The sequence below is a fragment of the Coregonus lavaretus genome (genome assembly GCF_964263955.1).
Source record: "Coregonus lavaretus genome assembly, chromosome: 37".
Taxonomy (NCBI): domain Eukaryota; kingdom Metazoa; phylum Chordata; class Actinopteri; order Salmoniformes; family Salmonidae; genus Coregonus; species Coregonus lavaretus.
This window is the reverse complement of record NC_140024.1, coordinates 2,377,736-2,403,190: the sequence shown is the minus strand read 5'-3', so window position 1 is coordinate 2,403,190 and position 25,455 is coordinate 2,377,736. Positions and strand designations below refer to the sequence as shown.

The 25,455-nt window shown below is 41.3% G+C and overlaps 1 protein-coding gene across 1 annotated transcript in view; it reads right to left on the bottom strand.

Annotated features, from left to right (window-relative positions):
* LOC311111696 (protein kinase C-binding protein NELL1-like) overlaps nt 1-25,455 on the bottom strand; it is a gene marked incomplete at its 3' end in the record, with an annotated part of 508,863 nt that overhangs the window by 199,281 nt on the left and 284,127 nt on the right. The window contains exons 11-12 of the mRNA XM_084154490.1: nt 23,312-23,411; nt 21,258-21,386 (exon numbers count right to left, since the gene is read on the bottom strand). Of these exons, the coding sequence (XP_084010616.1) occupies nt 21,258-21,386; nt 23,312-23,411 (229 nt within the window). The remainder of the gene's footprint in view (nt 1-21,257; nt 21,387-23,311; nt 23,412-25,455) is intronic.

Sequence of the window (25,455 nt, the reverse complement as noted above, 5' to 3'; positions counted from 1 at the left end):
AAACCAACTAGAAACAAGATCCCACAACTACTGTGGGAAAACAGCCTGTTTAAATGTGGTTCCCAATCAGAGACAACCAGCCACAGCTGACACTCGTTGCCTCTGATTGAGAACCACACTGGCCAACATAGAAATGAAACACCTAGAACTACAACACAGAAATCTACACACCCTGGCTCAACATAACAGTGTCCCCAGAGCCAGGGCGTGACAGCTGTCATAGCCATGCTGGTTAAGTGTGCCTTGAATTCTAAATAAATCACAGACAGTGTCACCAGCAAAGCACACCCATACCATCACACCTCCTCCTCTATGATTCACCGTGGGAACCACACATGCGGAGATCATCCGTTCACCTACTGCGTCTCACATGGCGGTTGGAACTATTTGGACTCCAGACCAAAGGACACATTTCCACCGGTCTAATGTCCACTGCTCGTGTTTCTTGGCCCAATCAGGTCTCTTCTTATTATTGGTGTCCTTTAGTAGTGGTATCTTCGCAGCAATTCGACCATGAAGGCCTAATTCACAAAGTCCCCTCTGAACAGTTGATGTTGAGATGTGTCTGTGACTTGAACTCTGTGAAGCATTTATTTGGGCTACAATTTCTGAGGCTGGTAACTCTAATGAACTTAACCTTTAAGCAGAGGTAACTCTGGGTCTTCCATTCCTGTGGCGGTCCTCATGAGAGCCAGTTTCATCATAGTGCTTGATGGTTTTTGCGACTGCACTTGAAGAAACTTTCAAAGTTCTTGAAATGTTCCGTATTGACCTTCATGTTTTAAAGTAATGATGGACTGTTGTTTCTCTTTGCTTATTTGAGCTGTCCTTGACATAATATGGCTTGGTCTTTTACCAAATTTTACCAAAATGTACCTTGTCACAAAACAAATGATTGGCTCAAACGCATTAATAGGAAAGAAATTCCACAAATTAACTTTTAAGAAGGCAAACCTGTTAATTTAAATGCATTCCAGGTGACTACCCCATGAAGCTGGTTGACAGAATGACAAGAGTGTGCAAAGCTGTCATCAAGGCAAAGGGTGGCCACTTTGAAATATCTCAAATTTTAAATATTTCTTGATTTGTTTAACACTTTTTTTCGTTACTACATGATTCCATATACGTTATTTCATAGTTTGGATGTCTTCAGTATTATGCTACAATGAAAATAAAAATAATAAAAATAAAGAAAATACATTAAATGAGTAGGTCTGTCCAAACTTTTGACTGGTAGTGTATACAGTTGAAGTCGGAAGTTTACATACACCTTAGCCAAATACATTTAACCTCAGTTTTTTACAATTCCTGACATTTAATCTTAGTAAAAATTCCCTGTCTTAGGTCAGTTCGGATCACCACATTATTTTAAGAATGTGAAATGTCTGAATAATAGTAGAGATAATTATTTATTTCAGCTTTTATTTATTTCATTACATTCCCAGTAGGTCAGAAGTTTATATACACTCAATTAGTATTTGGTAGCATTGCCTTTAAATTGTTTAACTTGGGTCAAACGTTTCGGGTAGCCTTCCACAAGCTTCCCACAATAAGTTGGGTGAATTCCGGCCCATTCCTCCTGACAGAGCTGGTGTAACTGAGTCAGGTTTGTAGGCCTCCTTGCTCGCACACACTTTTTCAGTTCTCCCCACACATTTTCTATAGGATTGGGTTAAGGCTTTGTGATGGCCACTCCAATACCTTGACTTTGTTGTCCTTAAGCCATTATGCCACAACTTTGGAAGTATGCTTGGGGTCATTCGTCATTTGGAAGACCCATTGTGACCAAGCTTTAACTTCCGGACTGATTATCTATTTTGTGAAGTGCACCAGTCCCTCCTTCAGCAAAGCACCCCCACAGCATGATGCTGCCACCCCCGTGCTTCACAGTTGGGATGGTGTTCTTCGGCTTGCAAGCTCCCCCCTTTTTCCTCCAAACATAACGATAACATCATTATGGCCAAACGGTTCCATTTTTGTTTCATTAGACCAGAGAACATTTCTCCAAAAAGTACAATCTTTGTCCCCATGTGCAGTTGCAAACCGTAGTCTGGCTTTTTTATGGCGGTTTTGGAGCAGTGGATTCTTCCTTGCTGGGCAGCCTTTCAGGTTATGTTGATATAGGACTCATTTTACTGTGGATATAGATATTTTTGTACCTGTTTCCTCCAGCATCTTCACAAGGTCTTTTGCTGTTGTTATGGGATTGATTTGCACTTTTCGCACCAAAGTACGTTCATCTCTAGGATACAGAATGTGTCTCCTTCCTGAGCGGTATGACGGCTGCGTGGTCCCATGGTGTTTATACTTGCGTACTATTGTTTGTACAGATGAACGTGGTACGTTCAGCCGTTTGGAAATTGCTCCCAAAGATGAACCAGAATTTATTTTCAGAGGTCTTGGCTGATTTTTGATTTTCCCATGATGTCAAGCAAAGAGCCACTGAGATTGAAGGTAGGCCTTGAAATACATCCACAGGTACACCTCAAATTGACTCAAATGATGTCAATTAGCCTATCAGAAGCTTCTAAAGCTATGACATCATTTTCTGGAATTTTCCAAGCTGTTTAAAGGCACAGTCAACTTAGTGTATGTAAACTTCTGACCCACTGGAATTGTGATACAGTGAATTATAAGTGAAATAATCGGTCTGTAAACATTTGTTGGAAAAATGACTTGTGTCATGCACAAAGTAGATGTCCTAACCGACTTGCCAAAACTATAGTTTGTTAAAATTGACTGGCTTTCATCAAGCTGCCACTCTAAGAAAAAATGTCAAACTGTAACTAGTGCCTGCAACCTGGTTCAGGTTATCAGTCAACCTACCAGGGTAGTTACAAACGGCACAGGAATGAAATCATTATTGATAATAAGGCTGTAATGTAACAAAATGTGGAAAAAGTCAAGGGGTCTGAATACTTTCCGAATTCAACATTTTTAAAATATGTTTTCCTTTATTATTTTCCCCTAACCCTACCCACCCCTCTCCTAATTGGAGTAAATTAATGGACAGCAACACTCAGACTTCTACTTCCAGCTTATACATACTATTTACATTTTACGGACACAATGCACCTTACAACAGTTATCTTTTGTTTGTTTTTAATCCCATCCTTCAGCTACCATTAACCCCTCCCATCCATCTCCGAAGCCCATCCAGCTTGATTCCTACTTTGCCATATATTTTTAATAATACTGTGTTGTTCCACAAAACTTCCGAATCCATATACATTTTACGGACACAGAATATTTGACATTAGTTATCTTGTTGTTTTTAATCCCACCCTTCAGCTCCACTCAACCCCTCCCATCTATCCCCGAACACCATCTATTTTTTTTATTCTATTTGCCATATATTTTTCAACTGTGCTGTGATGTTTCATAAAAGTTTTTAACCTTTCTATTCTCATAGTTTCTACAAATAGTAAATTAAAGATAAACAGTTTTGCTAGAAGTATAATTATATTATTGATTGACTGACTATGACTTTTTAAATCACCCAGTAGTCTTCAGAGTTAGCTCCAAGTAAATGTTGCACTTCTTCAACCATTCCTGGATCTGTGACCAAAAACAAGCTACAGTTGAAGTCGGAAGTTTACATACACTTAGGTTGGAGTCATTAAAACTCATTTTTCAACCACTCCACACATTTCTTGTTAACAAACTAAAATGTTTGCAGGTACACCTCCAATTGACTCAAATGATGTCAATTAGCCTATCAGAAGCTTCTAAAGCCATGATATCATTTTCTGGAATTTTCCAAGCTGTTTAAAGGCACAGTCAATTTAGTGTATGTAAACTTCTGACCCACTGGAATTGTGATACAGTGAATTATAAGTGAAATAATCGGTCTGTAAACATTTGTTGGAAAAATGACTTGTGTCATGCACAAAGTAGATGTCCTAACCGACTTGCCAAAACTATAGTTTGTTAAAATTGACTGGCTTTCATCAAGCTGCCACTCTAAGAATAAATGTCAAACTGTAACCAGTGCCTGCAACCTGGTTCAGGTTATCAGTCAACCTACCAGGGTAGTTACAAACGGCACAGGAATGAAATCATCAACATGTATTGATCACATCTTTACTAATGCTGCAGAAATTTGTTTGAAAGCAGTATCCAAATCAATCGGATGTAGTGCTCACAATATAGTAGCCATATCAAGGCTGAGCCTAATATAGTGTATAAGAGGTCATAAGTAGATGTCCTAACTGACTTGCCAAAACTTTAGTTTGTTAACACAAAATTTGTGGAATGGTTGAAAAACGAGTTTTAATGACTGCAACCTAAGTGTATATAAACTTCAGACTTCAACTGTGTGTATATATATATATATATATATATATATATACATACAGTGCATTCGTGTATTCAGACCCATTGACTTTTTCCACATTTTGTTACGTTACAGCCTTATTTCAAAATGCATTAAAATGTCCTCATTAATCTACACAAAATACCCCTTAATGACAAAGCGAAAACAGGTTGTTAGAAATGTTTGCAAATGTATAAAGAAATAAAAATCTTAAATACCTTATTTAAATACGTTTTCAGACCCTTTGCTATGACAAATCCATCGGATGTAGTGCTCACAATATAGTAGCCATATCAAGGCTGAGCCTAATATAGTGTATAAGAGGTCATACATTAAGTTTTGTAGTGATTTTTATGTTGATGATGTAAATAACATTTGCTGGTCTGTGGTGTGTAATGAGGAGCAACCAGACACTGCACTTGACACAAATATGAAATTGCCTTCATTTCAGTGAGTGTTAATATCCAGTTTTCTATTTTTAATTCAGTTTTCACTACAATTTGAAACGTAGTTTTTCTTCCATAGAATGGCGGTAGCTCATCACGTTCTGTTCTAGCTCATTTTCAACATATTGGCACCCACTGGTGTAGAACGTGAGGTTAGGAGAGGGAATAAGATAGAATATTGAGTTTTGATTGGCTCAAAATAAACTGCTCGTCACGCAGCTTCTGACAGCTGATTTGTAATAGCTGTCAACTTTTAAACATATCACAATATAATGTAATATGATTGGATATTGGAATCTCAGTAGTAACGATAAGTATTCAACATTAGTTGGCATGTGTTACAAGTGCCTCTCTGCTCAAAGTCAACCTCGCCTCACTTAAATGTCAAATGGTGTGTGTTTTCTTATAGCAATGACAGTTACTAGAAAAGCTAAATCAACATATTTCTTGAATTGTGTATTAAAGAGTGGTTGTTATCCAGCCAACTTCTGGAAAGTTGTCAAATCTTTGAAACAAAACTCTACCACCTCATTGCGCCAGCAGGTTTTGACAGCCTCTGGTCCCATACTACACAAAATGGAAATAAACATTTTGCTTCAGCTGGCCACCTGTTTGAAAGGAAAGTATATGAACATGTAATTCATTTCACTAGAGGGAGTCCTTTAGTCACCTCAGAACAGTTTGTAGAGAATGATGCTGACGCTCTTATCCAGTTAGTGAGTGCATACATTATTTTTTTCATACTGGCCCCCCATGGGAATACGAACCCACAACCCTGGCGTTGCAAGTGCCATGCTCTAACAAGTGAGCTACACGGGTCTATGATGTATTAAAGTGCCTTACTAAAGATCGATGTAAAGAAATCCACAGGGGCTCATTCACTTGACCACTTCTTCCTACAGCTCTCTGCCCCACTCATTGTTGAACCTTTAACCTTTTTTACTTGACAATTGGTGTTATCCTTAAGATTTGGAAAGCGGAACATGTCCTCCCCTTTCATAAAGGCAGAGATCCTTCTAACTTAGATAATTAATGCCCAATCTCCAAGTTATCTTGACTAGCCAAGGTATTATAATGAACAAAAATATAAACGCAACATGCAACAATTTCAACAATTTTACTGAGTTACAATTCATATAAGGAAATCAGTGAATTGAAATAAATGTATTAGGCACTAATCTATGGATTTCACATGACCGCGCAGGGGCGCCAGGACCAGCCAATCAGAATGAGTGTTTTTTCCACAAAAGGGCTTTATTACAGACAAATACTCCTCAGTTTCATCAGCTGTCTGGGTGGCTGGTCTCAGACGATCCCGCAGGTGAAGAAGCCGGATGTGAAGGTCCTGGGCTGTTGTGGTTACACATGGTCTGCAGTTGTGAGGCCGGTTGGATGTACTGCCAAATTCTCTAAAACGATGTTGGATCCTACTTATGGTAGAGAAATTAACATGAAATTCTCCGGCAACTGCTCTGGTGAAGAAGCCAGATGTGATTTAGTGTATATATTCTTAATTCATTCCTTACTTAGATTTGTGTGTATTGGGTATATGTTGTGAAATTGTTAGATATTACTTGTTAGATATAACTGCACTGTCGGAGCTAGAAGCACAAGCATTTCGCTACACCCGCAATAACATCTGCTAAACACGTGTATGTGACCAATTATAATTATTTTATTGTATTGTTTTAAATTGGTGGACATTCCTGCAGTCAGTATGCCAATTGCACACTCCCTCAAAACTTGTGATATCTGTGGCATTGTGTTGTGTGACAAAACTGCACATTTTAGAGTGGCCTTTTATTGTCCCCAGCACAAGGTGCACCTTTGTAATGATCATGCTGTTTAATCAGCTTCTTGATATGTCACACCTGTCAGGTGGATGGATTATCTTGGCGAAGGAGAAATGCTCACTAACAGGGATGTAAAAAAATGTGTGCAACAAAATTGAGAGAAATAAGCTTTTTGTGCATATGGCAACTTCCTGGGATCTTTTATTTCAGCTCATGAAACATGGGACCTACACGCTGCGTTTATATTTTGGTTCTGTAGTATCCTTGACCAACTCCCAGCTAACGACTTTTTAAACTTCTCACCCTATTCTAAATATGCACCAATCTGCTTTTAGATCTGGACATAGCACTGTTTCGGACACTATGCTTGTTTTAGATGATGTGTTAAATTGCCTAAATCATAAAACTCATTGTGCCTGCCTTATTTATAGACCTTTCTAAGGCATTTGACAAAGTTGACCATTCCCTACTCATTCAAAAACTGTCTGAAATGGGCCTGGATAAGGAGTCTGGCAAATGGTTTAAGAACTATTTTCAAGACAGGACACAATGTGTGCTTTCTGATGGTGCAAAGTGTAGTTTCCTCGATATTACGAAAGGTGTATTGCAGGGGTCAATTTTGGGACCTCTTCTCTTGACTATTTATATAAATTATATTGGTCTATGTATTAAATCCTGTAATATTCATCTGTATGCAGACGAAACGGTTATGTATACCATTGCACCGACTGTTGACCAAGCTATGTTAGAGCTGCAATCTGATTTTGTTACATTACTGAAAGACCTTGTTGATTTAAAACTTGTAAAACTAAATTTTATATGTTGTTCTCTAATTGACAGAAACATTTCTCAGATGGGCTACATATTCACTCATTTGGATTTTGTATGTATTATGGATTCCCTGGGGTCCAGTAAAATAAAAGTCTGTTATACAATTTTAAAAACATTACAATACATTCACAACAGATTTCACAACACATTAATTGTGTGCCCTCAGGCCCCTACTCTACTACCACATATCTGGATGGTTCTCTCATCGAGCGGCTTCCCGCCTATACATATCTGGGCGTTTGGATTGATAAAGATCTAACATTTAAAAAACATATTGATGAGCTAGTTAAAAAGCTATTTTTTAGAAATAGATCTTGCCTCTCCATGAACAGCAGGAAGCAGATGGTACAGTCAACTTTCCTGCCAGTTCTTCATTATGGTGACTCCATTTACCAGAATGCAGCAGCCACTACTCTTAAACCTTTGGATGGCATCTACGATACCGCCGTTTTCTTTATTAAAGGTGACAGTTTTAATACTCATCACTGCCTCCTGTATCAGAATGTCGGCTGGACCTCACTAAAGTCCCGTAGATCACTTCATTATTCCCTTATTGTTTACAAAGCTCTGCTCCACAAACTTCCAGCATACCTCACTTCCCTGTTGCAGGGTTGGTTAACTCTTGAGGTCCCGCTTGTCTCCACAAAGTTTGGTAAATCTGCCTTTAGTTGTAATGTACCACAGTTATGGATTACCTTATAAAACAAATTACACCTGAATTCCCTGGTGCCGACAGGGCAGTTTAAAACTCTGTTGTTAAATGAGTTCACTGAAGTGTGCAGTTCTTTCAATTAATTATTATAACTTGTTTAAATAACCTGATGTAATGTATTTTTAGCTGTCTTGTAGTTATTTAATATTTTTGTTTATGCTATATTGATGTCATTTTTGTCCTCAGGGCACCATTGTAAATTAGACACTGGTCTCAGTTGGGTTCCCCTGAATAAATCGAAGTTAATCAAATAAATAAAAACTTGATATTAGGACCCACCATGGAGCAGATATCAAACCCTTGACACTTGCAAAAATCAAATTCAAAAACCCTGATATCTCTAGCTTAAACTAACAGTTTGATATAGGGATAAAAAAAAAAATGCTAATTAGATTTCCACGGGGCAGCGGAACTTGACTCTAACTGAACACGACTCTGTGTGAGTCCCCAGAGCAGTTGTAGGGCATGCCAAGGGGCATATACTGTGCATTCGGTATTTCAAGACATTTGGAGAAAGAACAGCGAAAAGGAGCACATATTTTTCAGAGTTACAGAGCATTCGGAAGGTATTCAGACCCCTTGACTTGTTTACGTCACATCCTTTTAAGTCACAGCCTTATTCTAAAATGGATTAAATGTTTTTTTCCCCCTCATCAATCTATACAAAATACCCCATAATGACAAAGCAAAAACAGGTTTTTAGATTTTTTTGCAGAAAATATAAAATATAAAAAATCACATTTACCTAAGTATTCTGACCCTTTACTCAGTACTTTGTTGAAGCACCTTTGGCAGCGTTTACAGCCTTGAACCTTGTTGGGTATGATGCTACAAGCCTGGCACCACTGTATTTGGGGAGTTTCTCCCATTCTTCTCTGTAGATCCTCTTAAGCTCTGTTAGGTTGGATGGGGAGCATCGCTGCACACCTATTTTCCTTTTACTGAGCAGTGGCTTCTGTCTGGCCACTCTACCATAAAGGCCTGATTGGTGGAGTGCTGCAGAGAAGGTTCTCCCATCTCCACAGAGGAACTCTGGAGCTCTGTCAGAGTGGTCATTGGGTTCTTGGTCACCTCCTTAACCAAGGCCCTTCTCCCCCAATTTCTCAGTTTGGCCGGGCAGCCAGCTCTAGGAAGAGTCTTAGTGGTTCCAAACGTCTTCCATTTAAGTATGATGGAGGCTACTGTGTTCTTGGGGACCTTCATTGCTGTAGACATTTTTTGGTACCTTTCCCCAGATCTGTGCCTCGACACAATCCTGTCTCGGAGCTCTACAGACAATTCCTTTGACCTCCTGGCTTGGTTTTTGCTCTGACATGCACTGTCAACTGTGGGACCTTATATAGACAGGTGTGTACATTTCCAAATCATGTCGGCAGGTAGCTTAGTGGTTATGAGCGTTGTACCAGTAACCGCTGGTTCTAATCCCCGAGTCGACTAAGAGAAAAATCTGTCGATGTGCCCTTGAGCAAGGCATTTAACCCTGATTGCTCCTGTAAGTCGCTCTGGATAAGAGTGTCTGCTCAAATGGCAAAAAAAAATGTCCAGTACCTTCAGTTTACCACAGGTGGACTACAATCAAGTTGTAGAAAAATCTCAAGGATGATCAATGGATGCACCTGCGCTCAATTTTGAGTCTAATAGCAAAGGGTCTGAATACTTATGTAAATAAGATTTGATTTTAAATACATTTGTGGACATTTCTAAAAACCTATTTTCGCTTTGTCATTATGGAGTAGTGTGTGTAGATTGATAAGGAAACATTTATACTTAACTTTCCGAATGCACTGTAGGTACCAACTAGGCTGAGGAGAAGACTGTCGCTACATCACAGTCAAACCAAGGGACACATTTTCACTGCTGATTTTCATTCTTCCCCATTCTTCCCCCAATGAAAGACTGATTTAGACCTTATTATCAGGTAGAACAGAAAACCAGCAGTATTCCAGACCAGCAGCATTCCAATTGAACACTTGGTTCCATGTGGTCGTTTTAAGACCTAAATTGCAGAATGCTCACAGAGGAGTACACACTTTCCCTCGTGTAATTAGTATTTAATGTGTATTTTGTATTTAACGTGTTCAATTGTCGGTTCAATTGTCAAAAATACCTGGGTCTCTGTGATTTCCCATACAGTGGGGGAAAAAAGTATTTAGTCAGCCACCAATTGTGCAAATTCTCCCACTTAAAAAGATGAGAGAGGCCTGTAATTTTCATCATAGGTACACGTCAACTATGACAGACAAATTGAGAAAAAGGTGACCAAATACTTATTTTCCACCATAATTTGCAAATAAATTCATAAAAAATCCTACAATGTGATTTTCTGGAATTTATTTTCTCCATTTGTCTGTAATAGTTGACGTGTACCTATGATGAAAATTATAGGCCTCTCTCCTCTTTTTAAGTGGGAGAACTTGCACAATTGGTTGCTGACTAAATACTTTTTCCCCCCACTGTAAGTAGATCAACCCAAAGAAGGAGAACAGAGACTAGTCCTTCTTCTTTATTTCTCTCTTATTTTAGACAGTTCAGAATGTAGAGAATGTAGATATAGGGTTATAGTTTGTAGAGGGGAGAAAGTTATAGAAAATGGCAGGGGTGGGATTCGATCCCATGTTGCTTCAGGACAATATGTGCTTGGTAGACTGCACCACGCAGAGAGCACAGCATTGGTCATAATAAATTATTCAAATTGAAATGGACAACCCAGAGTTGGACAACCTCCCAGCATCTCATTATGAGAGAAGAGAGCAGCTTGCTCCACACGTTGGCCTGGGAGACCAATCCTAATCACAGGGAAAAACCTGGGAAAACACCACGGCTGTGATTGATTGGTCGTGTCGGTCAACACTCAGCACTCGCAGCACTACAAAGGCTCCCGACAAGGCATACGGTTGGCATCACTGGCTAGGTGTCTAAGCCTCATAGACAGCCTGGACAGGTGTATCAAGATAGACAAGGCATCAGCCCCCCTGTACCTTTTCCCTTAGATTACAGTATTCGTCAATAAGAGAGGGGCTCATCTTTCCTGCCATGTCCTCCCCACTGCAGCCTGGAAATTGTGTTTCCCACCTATCCCCCCATTCCTATCCCTCAGACAGAATTATATTCCCCAGAAAAACAACAACAAGACCAACAATCAAGCCAGAGCTAGTCAGGACATCCTGGTTTTTCCTTTTGCTTCCTTAGCTTAGGAAAACACGTCAGGCAGCATTACTGAAATAGAACGCTGTGGAGTTATCATATTGCTGCAGCTTTGATGCATCTATATGTGCATCTAAAGATGGCATATCCATATTAATATATTTATATTTATTTACAGTGGGGAAAAAAGTATTTAGTCAGCAACCAATTGTGCAAGTTCTCCCACTTAAAAAGATGAGAGAGGCCTGTAATTTTCATCATAGGTACACGTCAACTATGACAGACAAATTGAGGAAAAAAAATCTAGAAAATTACATTGTAGGATTTTTTATGAATTTATTTGCAAATTATGGTGGAAAATAAGTATTTGGTCACCTACAAACAAGCAAGATTTCTGGCTCTCACAGACCTGTAACTTCTTCTTTAAGAGGCTCCTCTGTCCTCCACTCGTTACCTGTATTAATGTCACCTGTTTGAACTTGTTATCAGTATAAAAGACACCTGTCCACAACCTCAAACAGTCACACTCTAAACTCCACTATGGCCAAGACCAAAGAGCTGTCAAAGGACACCAGAAACAAAATTGTAGACCTGCACCAGGCTGGGAAGACTGAATCTGCAAAAGGTAAGCAGCTTGGTTTGAAGAAATCAACTGTGGGAGCAATTATTAGGAAATGGAAGACATACAAGACCACTGATAATCTCCCTCGATCTGGGGCTCCACGCAAGATCTCACCCCGTGGGGTCAAAATGATCACAAGAACGGTGAGCAAAAATCCCAGAACCACACGGGGGGACCTAGTGAATGACCTGCAGAGAGCTGGGACCAAAGTAACAAAGCCTACCATCAGTAACACACTACGCCGCCAGGGACTCAAATCCTGCAGTGCCAGACGTGTCCCCCTGCTTAAGCCAGTACATGTCCAGGCCCGTCTGAAGTTTGCTAGAGTGCATTTGGATGATCCAGAAGAGGATTGGGAGAAAGTCATATGGTCAGATGAAACCAAAATATAACTGTTTGGTAAAAACTCAACTCGTCGTGTTTGGAGGACAAAGAATGCTGAGTTGCATCCAAAGAACACCATACCTACTGTGAAGCATGGGGGTGGAAACATCATGCTTTGGGGCTGTTTTTCTGCAAAGGGACCAGGACGACTGATCCGTGTAAAGGAAAGAATGAATGGGGCCATGTATCGTGAGATTTTGAGTGAAAACCTCCTTCCATCAGCAAGGGCATTGAAGATGAAACGTGGCTGGGTCTTTCAGCATGACAATGATCCCAAACACACCGTCCGGGCAACGAAGGAGTGGCTTCGTAAGAAGCATTTTAAGGTCCTGGAGTGGCCTAGCCAGTCTCCAGATCTCAACCCCATAGAAAATCTTTGGAGGGAGTTGAAAGTCTGTGTTGCCCAGCGACAGCCCCAAAACATCACTGCTCTAGAGGAGATCTGCATGGAGGAATGGGCCAAAATACCAGCAACAGTGTGTGAAAACCTTGTGAAGACTTACAGAAAACGTTTGACCTGTGTCATTGCCAACAAAGGGTATATAACAAAGTATTGAGAAACTTTTGTTATTGACCAAATACTTATTTTCCACCATAATTTGCAAATAAATACATTAAAAATCCTACAATGTGATTTTCTGGATTTTTTTTTCCTCATTTTGTCTGTCATAGTTGACGTGTACCTATGATGAAAATTACAGGCCTCTCTCATCTTTTTAAGTGGGAGAACTTGTACAATTGGTGGCTGACTAAATACTTTTTTCCCCCACTGTATATGTACTGTACAGTGTATGTTCAGACTTGTTAACAGGTGATGCCTAATGATTTGAAGAACAAGCATAGCAGATGGTGGTTTGGTGAAAGCGCACGGAACATTAGATGAAGCAGTAATGGAATGGATGGGAAGATGAGCAGTTACTATGTCAACTCAGAGGTGCTTCATTCTGCACTCATCCAAATTAAAAACATATAAAATGAAGAACTGGAAGCAAATACACTACCTTGAAGGCACTATGAATTTTCATAAGCAATTACTACTTTTTAAATAATAATTATTTTTCTCTTATTATTAGCAGAGCCTGGGAGGGACGGACGTCTGGGGAAGAGTGTTCCTCTTCAACAACTGCTTTGGGAAGGAGATCAGAGAGAGAGAGAGAGAGAGAGAGAGAGAGAGAGAGAGAGAGAGAGAGAGAGAGAGAGAGAGAGAGAGAGAGAGAGAGAGAGACTGTATGAGTTTTAACAGGAGAGATCCCCTTTTGATTTGAAATTAAACCTGACAAAAGTTTTAAATACATATTTTTCCAGACGTTGAAGTTAGGTTAATTTAAAGTTCTGAATGAAAGGTGAATATACGTATTGAATAATTGAGCCAACATGATATCATAGGAAAACGTCATCCTGTGAACAGTGTTCCTCTTTAATAACTGCTTTGGGAGGGAGATCCGAGAGAGTGAGATAGAGAGAGGCGAATTGATTGATTGATTGATTGGTGAGTAAAGATCTAATGACATTTTATTTGCCACATGCGCTGAATACAACAGTTGTAGACTTTACCGTGGAATGCTTACTTACAGCCCTTAACCAACAATGTATTTATTTTTTAATAAAGAAGTAAAATAAAACAACCACAACAAAAAAGTGTTGAGAAAAAAAGAGCAGAAGTAAAATAAAATAACAGTAGGGAGACTATATACAGGGGGGTACCGGTGCAGAGTCAATGTGTGGGGGCACCGACTAGTTGAGATAGTTGAGGTAAAATGTACATGTGGGTAGAGTTAAAGTGACTATGCATAAATAATTAACAGAGTAGCAGCAGCATAAAAAAATGGGGTGGGGGTGGGGGGTCAGTGCAAATAGTCCGGGTAGCCATGATTAGCTGTTCATGAGTCTTATGGCTTGGGGGTAGAAGCTGTTGAGAAGCCTTTTGGACCTAGACTTGGCAAACCGGTACCGCTTGCCGTGCGGTATCAGAGAGAACAGTCTATGACTAGGGTGGCTGGAGTCTTTGACAATTTTGAGGGCCTTCCTCTGACACCGCCTGGTATAGAGGTCCTGGATGGCAGGAAGCTTGGCCCAAGTGATGTACTGGGCCATACGCACTACCCTCTGTAGTGCCTTGCGGTCGGAGGCCGAGCAATTGCCATACCAGGCGGTGATGCAACCAGTCAGGATGCTCTCGATGGTGCAGCTCTATAACTTTTTGAGGATCTGAGGACCCATGCCAAATATTTTCAGGCTCCTGAGGGGGAATAGGCTTTGTCGTGCCCTCTTCACGACTGTCTTGGTATGTTTGGACCATGATAGTTTGTTGTTGATGTGGACTCCAAGGAACTTGAAGCTCTCAACCTGTTCCACTACAGCCCCGTCGATGAGAATGGGGGCGTGCTCAGTCCTCTTTTATCTCCTGTAGTCCACAATCATCTCCTTTGTCTTGATCACGTTGAGGGAGAGGTTGTTATCCTGGCACCACACGGCCAGGTCTCTGACCTCCTCCATATAGGCTGTCTCATTGTTGTCGGTGATCAGGCCTACCATTGTTGTGTCGTCGGCAAACTTAATGATGGTGTTGGAGTCGTGCCTGGCCATGCATTCATGGGTGAACAGGGAGTACAGGAGGGGACTGAGCACGCACCCCTGAGGGGCGTGGCAGATGTGTTGTTACCTACCCTTACCACCTGGGGGCGGCCCGTCAGGAAGTCCAGGATCCAGTTGCAGAGGGAGGTGTTTAGTCCCAGGATCCTTAGTGATGAGCTTTGAGGGCACTATGGTGTTGAACGCTGAGCTGTAGTCAATGAATAGCATTCTCACGTAGGTGTTCCTCTTGTCCAGGTGGGAAAGGGCAGTGTGGAGTGCAATAGAGATTGCATAATTTGTGGATCTGTTGGGGCGGTATGCAAATTGGAGTGGGTCTAGGGTTTCTGGGATAATGGTGTTTATGTGAGCCATGACCTGCCTTTCAAAGCACTTCATGGCTACAGACGTCAGTGCTACAGGTCGGTAGTCATTTAGGCAGGTTATCTTAGTGTCCTTGAGCACGGGGACTATGGTGGTCTGCTTGAAAGATGTTGGTATTACAGACTCAGTCAGGGACATGTTGAAAATGTCAGTGAAGACACTTGCCAGTTGGTCAGCACATGCTCGGAGTACACGTCCTGGTAATATAATATAATAAATAATATGCCATTTAGCAGACGCTTTTATCCAAAGCGACTTACAGTCATGCGTGCATACATTATTTTATTTTTTTTTGTGTATGGGTGGTCCCGGGGATCGAACCCACTACCTTGGCGTTACAAGCGCCGCGCTCTACCAGCTGAGCTACAGAGGACCACCCCAATCCCCGTCTGGCCCTGCGGCCTTGTCAATGTTGACCTGCTTAAAAGTCTTACTCACATCGGCTACGGAGAGCGTGATCACATAACCATATCCACATGAAAAAATACTATAGTATACTATGGTATAAATACTTTACTCCAGTATTCACTATTACACACACTATAGTCGGGACATATCAAGCTAATCCATTTGGTAAATGTCTTTGAGCAGCCTTAAGAGATTACCCAAACCCAAACATGGATAACACCTCCATACTCAAATACTAAATAGGGGGGTACAAAAGTCAGTCTCTCTCTCACTCATATCTCATTTGGTTTGGGATGTCGTGGACTTGAGAGGACCTTTGGGTAAAAAACCTCTTCACTGTGCAGATTAAACACAACCAGAGAGAGAGATAGTGAGAGAGAGAGAGAGAGAGAGAGAGAGAGAGAGAGAGAGAGAGAGAGAGAGAGAGAGAGAGAGAGAGAGAGAGAGAGAGAGAGAGAGAGAGAGAGGAGAGAGAAGGCAGAATGATTACGCAGCTCTCCGTGTGCTTAATGTGCTGTGGCTCCAACCCAAATAAACCCGGCCGACTCACAGAGCAGCACAAGGGCCAACCCCAATCCCTGGACCCATCCAAGCAGCGCCCCTAAGCCCCTTAATCACACAAGGCCATTAACGCTCAAAGCCACTGAGGACCGCAAGGCCCTGGCAAGCCATAAACCCATTCTATGGTGCCCACAGTCTTCTAAACATGAGCCAACTGAATGGGAACCAGGCTCTCGCTTCTACAGATGTAAGATCTTAATTTGAGCCAGTTTGCTACAGCAGGAAAATAATCATGCAGCAACAGGACATTTGAATTGCTATATGGATGATAATAAATGGACATTTTTGTAAGGGTTGATACATTTTTTGTAAGGGAACATCAAGTCTGACATGTCTAAGTGGAAATTACAAACTTCAGAAGTTATCCTGCAACAGGGTGATCAAACTAAGATCCTAAATATGTACCCAGTAAGTAAGAGCCCATTAGTATCCAAAACTCCACACCAGTAGGCCCACTCAAAGGGCCCTCCTACTGTTGCCATTGGCTCTATTTATTGTAATCATAATAAGCCAAATTAATCGGCACTAGTCTACTACGCCAATGAGCCCTCTGTGTACAACCCAATGAGCCCATGGAAAGGCCAAGTGTCTCATACCCCGAAATCCATGACAACTAAAACAGCCCAGAAACTCCTTTACCCATAATCCAACTCAACTGGCCCTCAGTGTCCTGCTGTACAGTGTCTTCACAGACCCACTGAAGTAACCCTGGCTGGGGCATACCTACAATCCCTGGAACTATTTTAGCCAATAAGCCAAAGGAGGCTGGTGGATGGAGATATGACATATGACATTTATGAAATAAATTGACAGTGTCAAACAAATGTAAACTATGTGTTTGAAACCTTGCCATCAATTCCATTCTAGCCATTATGATCCCATCCACCTATATATATCCCCACCAGCCACCTCTGCAATGAGGCCCTGAGTGTCTTCTTACCCATTAGCTTTACTCTGTTGATCCTACAGTTATTGTATGCAGTAATCATGTGCCTATGAACCAGAGTTACACTGTTAGCACTGAGGCGGTGTGCCCTAGTAGGAAGTTCACTTGGTGAGAAGGTGACAACAGTTGGTGCGATTATTCGCAAATGGAAGAAACACAAAATAACTGTCAATCTCCCTCGGCCTGGGGCTCCATGCAAGATCTCACCTCGTGGAGTTGCAATGATCATGAGAACGGTGAGGAATCAGCCCAGAACTACACGGGAGGATCTTGTCAATGATCTCAAGGCAGCTGGGACCATAGACACCAAGAAAACAATTGGTAACACACTACGCAGTGAAGGACTGAAAGCCCGCAAGGTCCCCCTGCTCAAGAAATCACAAATACATGCCCATCTGAAGTTTGCCAACGAACATCTGAATGATTAAGAGGAGAACTGGATGAAAGTGTTGTGGTCAAATGAGTCCAAAATGGAGCTCTTTGGCATCAACTCAACTCGCTGTGTTTGGAGGAGGAGGAATGCTGTCTATGACCCCAAGAACACCATCCCCACCGTCAAACATGGAGGTGGAAACATTATGCTTTGGTGGTGTTTTTCTGCTAAGGGGACAGGACAACTTCACCGCATCAAAGCCAGGGCATTGAAAATGGGTCGTGGATGGGTATTCCAGCATGACAATGACCCAAAACACACGGCCAAGGCAACAAAGGAGTGGCTCAAGAAGAAGCACATTAAGTTTCTGGAGTGGCCTAGCCAGTCTCCAGACCTTAATCCCATAGAAAATATGTGGAGGGAGCTAAAGGTTCGAGTTGCCAAACGTCAGCCTCAAAACCTTAATGACTTGGAGAAGATCTGCAAAGAGAAGTGGGACAAAATCCCTCCTGAGATGTGTGCAAACCTGGTGGCCAACTACAAGAAACGTCTGACCTCTGTGATTGCCAACAAGGGTTTTGCCACCAAGTACTATGTCATGTTTTGCAGAGGGGTCAAATACTTATTTCCCTCATAAAAATGCAAATCAATTTATAACATTTTTGACATACATTTTTCTGGATTTTGTTGTTGTTATCCTGTCTCTCACTGTTCAAATAAACCTACCATTAAAATTATAGACTGACCATGTCTTTGTCAGTGGGCAAACGTACAAAATCAGCAGGGGATCAAATACTTTTTTCCCTCACTGTAAATAACATGAACAAGTCTACTTCTGATAAGCTTCCCAGTAAAGCATGAAAAACAATCAAGCAACCCAGAAATGTGCTAAAAAATAGCCCATATTAACATATGTAGCCTAAGAAACAAGGTTTATGAAGTCAATAACTTGCTTGTAACAGATGACATTCATATTCTGACTATCTCTAAAACTCACTTAGATAATACCTTTGATGATACAGTGGTAGCAATACATGGTTATAACATCTACCGAAAATACATAAAAAAGGGGGAGGTGTTGCAGTCTATATTCAGAACCACATTCCTGTAAAGCTTAGAGAGGATTTCATGGTAAGTACTGTTGAAGTAATACAGCTACAGGTTCATCTGCCTCACCTAAAGCCCATTCTGGTGGGAAGCTGCTATAGACCACCAAGTGCTAACAGGCAGTATCTGGATAACATAATAATGTATGTGATATGAAAAGAGAGGTATACTTTCTGGGTGATTTAGTTATTTACTGGCTTTCATCAAGCTGCCACTCTAAGAAAAAACGTCAAACTGTAACTAGTGCCTGCAACCTTGTTCAGGTTATCAGTCAACCTACCAGGGTAGTTACAAACGGCACAGGAATGAAATCATCAACATGTATTGATCACATATTTACTAATGCTGTAGAAATTTGTTTGAATGCAGTATCCAAATCCATCGATGTAGTGCTCACAATATAGTAGCCATATCTAGGAAAACCAAAGTTCCAAAGGCTGAGCCTAATATAGTGTATAAGAGGTCATACATTAAGTTTTGTAGTGATTCTTATGTTGATGATGTAAATAATATTTGCTGGTCTGTGGTGTGTAATGAGGAGCAACCAGACACTGCACTTGACACAAATATGAAATTGCTTACTCCAGTTACTAATAAGCATGCACCCATAAAGAAAATGACTGTAAAAACTGTTAAATCCCCTTGGATTGATGAGGAATTGAAAAATTGTGTGGTTGAGAGGGATGAGGCAAAAGGTATGGCAAATAAGTCTGGCAGCACAACCGATTGGCAAACGTACTGCAAATTGAGAAACCATGTGACTAAACTAAAGAAAAAGAAAAACTATTGTATGAAACACAAATAAATGATATAAAGAATGATAGTAAAAAGCTTTGGAGCACCTTAAATGACATTTTGGGCAAAAAGGCAAACTCGGCTCAAACATTAATTGAATCATTTATGGAAGCCTCTCCAACATAATCCAGGTAGGAACAGGAATTCCCCAGGGCAGCCCTAACTTTTTTCAATCTTTACTAACGGCATGCCACTGGCCTTGAGTAAAGCCAGTGTGTCTATGAATGCGGATGACTCAACACTATACACGTCAGCTACAAAAGCTACTGAAATGAAATAATGTGTTATCATAGTCCGGTGTAGCTCAGTTGGTAGAGCATGGCATTTGCAACTCCAGAGTTGTGGGTTCGTTTCCCACGGGGGACCAGCATGAAAAAAAAATACTCACTAACTGTAATTCGCTCTGGATAAGAGCGTCTGCTAAATGACTAAAATGTAATGTAAATGTAAATGACTGCAACACTTAACAAATAGCTGCAGTTAGTTTCAGAAAGGGTGGCAGGGAATAAGTTAGTCCTACATTTTTCAAAAACTAAAAGCATTGTATTTGGGACAAATCATTCACTAAACCCTAAACCTCAACGGAATCTTAAATGAATAATGTGGAAATTGAGCAAGTTGAGGTGACTAAACTGCTTGGAATAACCCTGGACTGTAAACTGTCATAGTCAGGACATATTGATACAACATTAGCTAAGATGGGGAGAAGTCTGTCCATAATAAAGTGCTGCTCTGCCTTCTTAACAACACTATCAATAAGGCAGGTCCTACAGGCCCTAGTTTTGTCGCACCTGAACTACTGTTCAGTAGTGTGGTCAGGTGCCACAAAGAGGGACTGAGGAAAATTACAATTGGCTCAAAACAGGGCAGCACGGCTGGCCCTTAAAAGTACATGGGAAGCTAACATTAATGATATGCATGTAAATCTCTCATGGCTCAAAGTGGAGGAGAGATTGACTTCATCACTACTTGTTTTTGTAAGTGTTGACAAGCTGAATGTACCAAGCTGTCTGTTTACACTACTAGCACACAGCTCGGACACCCATGCATACCCCACAAGACATGCCACCAGAACAGAGAGAGTCCAGAACAGACTATGGGAGGCGCACAATACTACATAGAGCCATGACTAAATTGAACTCCATTCCACATCAGGTAACTGATGCAAGCAGTAGAATCAGACACCTGATGTGGAATAGAGTTCCATGTAGTCATGGCTCTATATAATACTGTACGTCTCCCACTACATGGAACTCTATTCCACATCAGGTAACTGATGCAAGCAGTAGAATCAGATTTTTAAAAAAAGGTTAAAATACTTATGGAACAGCGGGGACTGTGAAGAGACACACACAAAGGTACAGACACGCATACGCACACAAGCGCAAGCACACGCACTCTACACACACATACACTGTAATAATGTTGTATGATGGTATTATACATTTTGTATTGTAGATAGGTAGTGGTGTAATAATGTTATATGATGTACTGTTTTATCTTTTGTTTACATGTAATATAAGTGCCTTAATGTGTTTGGACCCCAGGAAGAGTAGCTGCTGCCTTGGCAGCTGCTAATGGGGATCCCTAATAAATTCAAATAAATACAAATACAGAATGAGATCTTCGTTTCCAAAATGTCCTCCTAAACCCTAAGATAGTTGGTTCAATGCCCACGCTCTCTCTTAGGCATCTACTGTATGGAATGGGCCAGGCATCTCACATACCCACATATCCACTCATTGCATTAAAGAAATACAACTTCCACATACACAAAACAAGCTCTAAATCTACCCGTCATATACCCAGCCATAGTTCAGAATCTTCTACTCAAAGACCCAGTCAAATAGTGCACAGCCGCCTACCTTCACAGTATGTGGAGTCCCCGTGGATGGAGGCAAAGCCGCTCTTGCACTCACACTCCGCTCTGGAATTCCGGTTTTTACACTCCGAATTTTCCCCACAAATGAGTCCCTCTGCGCAGAAGTCGTAGCCTAAGGAGAGAGGGGGACAAAGTTCTGACTCAACAGTCTGGGTTTGACTGAGATCACACAGGGTGCTGACAGTGGGGTTGGGCGAAGTGATGAGGTAGAAAATGAGTCCTGGAAAAGGCCTGTAATCCAAAATCAACTTTTCAGGAACTTGAGATTTTGTTGTTGTTGTTGATCTATCGCCATATGCTAATACAAACTCAAAGTCCACAAAACTATAGTACCAAAAGCAAGGAATGGGGCATGGAAACTTTATGATTTTGTGGAACGCTTTGAGTTTGTAGCTTGCCCCAGACAAACACACATATACAATAAATAATCTCCAGGAAAAATGCCTGCCGAGAAGAGAGAGCGTAATCAATCAAACAGATGCACACAGACAGACAGCCAGACAGCCAGCCTGCCAGACGACTGACAGACAAACAGGTAGGCAGCCAGCCAGCCAGCCAGACAGCCAGCCTGCCAGACAAACAGGCAGGCAGGCAGGCAGGCAGCCAGACACAGGCCTGCATGTACAGTAGATTACTCAGTCGTCTCCTCTCTCAATCTGAACCCATCTATCCCTTCATTCCCAGTAATGAGTAGCGCCAGTACCACTCTCTGTAAACCCCCCCTCTGAACCACAGTGCTTAGCCTACTGCAGATAGAGCAGTCTGCATTCTCTCTCTCTCTCTCTCTCTCTCTCTCTCTCTCTCTCTCTCTCTCTCTCTCTCTCTCTCTCTCTCTCTCTCTCTCTCTCTCTCTCTGACATGTTTTTCTCTCTTTATCCCTCTGTCTTTCCTTCTCTGTAATCTCTCTCTCTCGTTCTGCATATACTCTCTCTCTCTGACATGTTTTTCTCTCTTTATCCCTCTGTCTTTCTTTCTCTGTCATATTCTCCCTTTCTCTCCCTCCCTCCCTCTCCCTCAGAAGAGGTCTTACATGTACAAAGAGTCAGAACGTGAGAGGTGGAAGTTTGGCTGACGCCACGAGGGAGAGAGAAAGAAAAAGCACTTGCAGGCCTACAGCGTGCACACACATCCCCCTATCCCTTTGACGAGGGCTTTAAACTTGTCCATTCAGTGCAATGGAAAAGGTAGAATATGCCAATTTAATGACTAGTGGGTAATATCCAATTTAACAAGCCTCATCCAACCCACACGGAGATAATGGCAGGTTATGAGTGGAAGATGTTCTGAAAGGGAAAAGACTCCTCTTCTCTGCACTGCACTGATGTTTGACTGAATGACCAAATACATAGACCAAATGATAAGGCTTGGTTTAACAAATTAGTATTTGTTCAGGTGAAATTGACCATATTCATCTCTAAGGTGGGCATATTTTTTCCACTTATCTCTCTTATTCACATAGTTTCACAGTAGTTTCACAGTCGCCTGCCTCAAACGGTTTGTGTGTATTCAGTCTATTTACAAAATTACCCATGGATATTTAGATGATATATTATTTCGCTGCCAAAATGGTAGGAATTATGCAAATTGGCACAACGAGAGCCGGTCTAAAGCAGACCAATCTGCTCTGAACTCCAGCCAACAACAGATGAAACATTCATGCAAAGAGACAAATAGAGCCATTTGAGAGATCCTGGTAAAAAGTTGTGCACTATACAGTATAAGTGCACTATATAGGGAATATGGTGCCATTTGGGACACAGACATTGGCTCCACTCGAACAAGCAGCAGGCCGGGATTAGATCTGTTAGCTCCTCGCTGCTCTCATGATTGGTGCAAGGGCCTGTCAATCACTGGGCTGGTCCAATGGAAGACAACAGGTTGTAAGGGTGGGACCAATGATAGACGGCAATGAGGAATGATTCAGACTCAGTAGATGCTGGGTAGTGGAAGATGATGGCTCAGCCAGTGAGATACTGAAAGGGGAGAGGGACTGAGGGTTGAACCAATAGCAAGCGACTTTATAGATGAAGGACCAACCTTTGCAGACATTGCAGCACCTGTTGTCAGGTAGGATCTGTTCCTTGAGGGTGCAGTTGAGTTCCGGACAGTTCTCTGTCACGCTCACCATCAGCCCGTTCTGCAAACACAACCCAAATACACACATTCAAGCAATTCAATTCAACACAACTTTATTAATCCCCTCAGGGGCAATTAACATTAGAATAGAATTAGCATGTTAGCGATAGGTTGTTTCCAATAATTACATGTCAACAAATTATCGACACTTGCAAAAAGAGAAACACACTACAGAATATAGGCACATTACTCACAACATGAATGTAAACACATAGAGACAGGGATATACACAGATTCACAAAGAAAGGGAAAGAACTCAGGCTCTCTTCTCTATAAAACGGTCTTCCTCATCCTCCCATGGGCTTTCAAAATAAAATAGCCACGCGTACAGTTACACGAGTCAACCTGTCTCAGTTTCCGCTCCTCCATGGTCCCTGTGTGCCTCTCCATGGTCCCTGTGTGAGGCTTTGACTCAGACCCCTAAGACACCTCTCTCTTTCAAAGTTACTTCAAAGTCACCCCCTTCCAGGTGCTACACCAACTGGGGCTGTGTCACAAATGACACCATATTCCCTACATAGTGCACTACGTTTGACCAGAGCCCTATGGCTCCTGGTGAAAAGTAGTGCACTATTTGTTATATTTTATTTATTACGGATCCCCATTAGATGCTGTCAAGGCAGCAGCTACTCTTCCTGGGGTCCAATCACAATTACATACAATAAAACAATACATAACACAACACACTATTACACACTACTCTACTATAACATATCTACAATACAAAATCAATAATACAGAAAAATAACAATATTAAAATGTATGTGTATTTAGAGTGTGTTAGCATGTGTTTGAGAATGCTGTGTGTGTGCCTGTGTGTGTGTCTCTTCACAGTCGGTGCTGTTCTGATTTTACTGCTTGACTGAGTTACATGATGAGGGCACTGATGTTGGGCGATTAGGCCTGGCTCGCAGTCGGCGTTCTAATTCATCCCAAAGGTGTTCAATGGGGTGGAGAGCTCTGTTTAGGCCAGTCAAGTTCTTCCACACAGATCTCGACAAACCATGTCTGTATGGACCTCACATTGTGCACAGGGGCATTGTCATGCTGATACAGGAAAGGGCCTTTCCCAAACTGTTGCCACAAAGTTGGAAGCTGCCAAAAATCCAGTGTTTCTATGTCAAACGGTTTTGTTACATTTCAGTCTTCTGTGATGTATAGAAAGTGTAATAATGGGATGCAAACACAAAATGTAATTTCATTTCAACTCTATATGTGACATGGTACAGCTGTAACCATGTGTTTGAGGTGTATACTTTTGTTTCAAAGTAGATTTGTTTAAGACTTCCAAGAAACACTCTGTGTGACCCTGATTTAGCCCACTGCAGTAAAAGGTTAAACAGCCACTACAAGCTTCAGCTAACTTAAGTGACCAATAGCTAAACATCAAGGGGAGTGATAGGGGCAACTTTCTAAATGTAATGTCCAAATATCCCCTTTAAGCTCTCTGTTTGCTGTAATTTGATGAAGGGAAATATATACACTTATATAATTGAACTGGCCCGTTCTCCACTTTAACAACCATGGTGGCAGATGAAAGGAAAGTTAGCTACAGAGCACAGAATATCACTTTAAAGTCTAAATGGGGCCTTAAAACCTTTTTCCTGTCTGCCTGGCTAGTCTCTCTGTAACCAAATACACCAGTAAAACACTCATTTTCTCTCTTACAATTGCCTTTTAAGATAAATGGTAGCACATAGAGAAGAGAGTCCTCTTTTCCCTCAGTGGAATAATGACTTTAATTATAGTCTACCGAACTGCAATACAGTCCCTGTGCTGCCTGCTCCTTAAATGTAATCTGTGACCCAAATGGATATCTATTCCCAATAGTGCACTACTTTTGACCACGGCCCATAGGGTCCTGTAGAGGGATCGTATTGGGACTCAGCCCTGCTCCTTAGATTTACCCCTCAGTCGCTTCAAACAGCCCTTTGTTTCTATGTTCATAAATTACTCTCAATTACCCACGTATCTCGCTCATGGAAGAGAAAGAAAAAAAGAAAGATTGAACAGATTGTGTCTGGGCTCTGAGAACTAATAAAGTC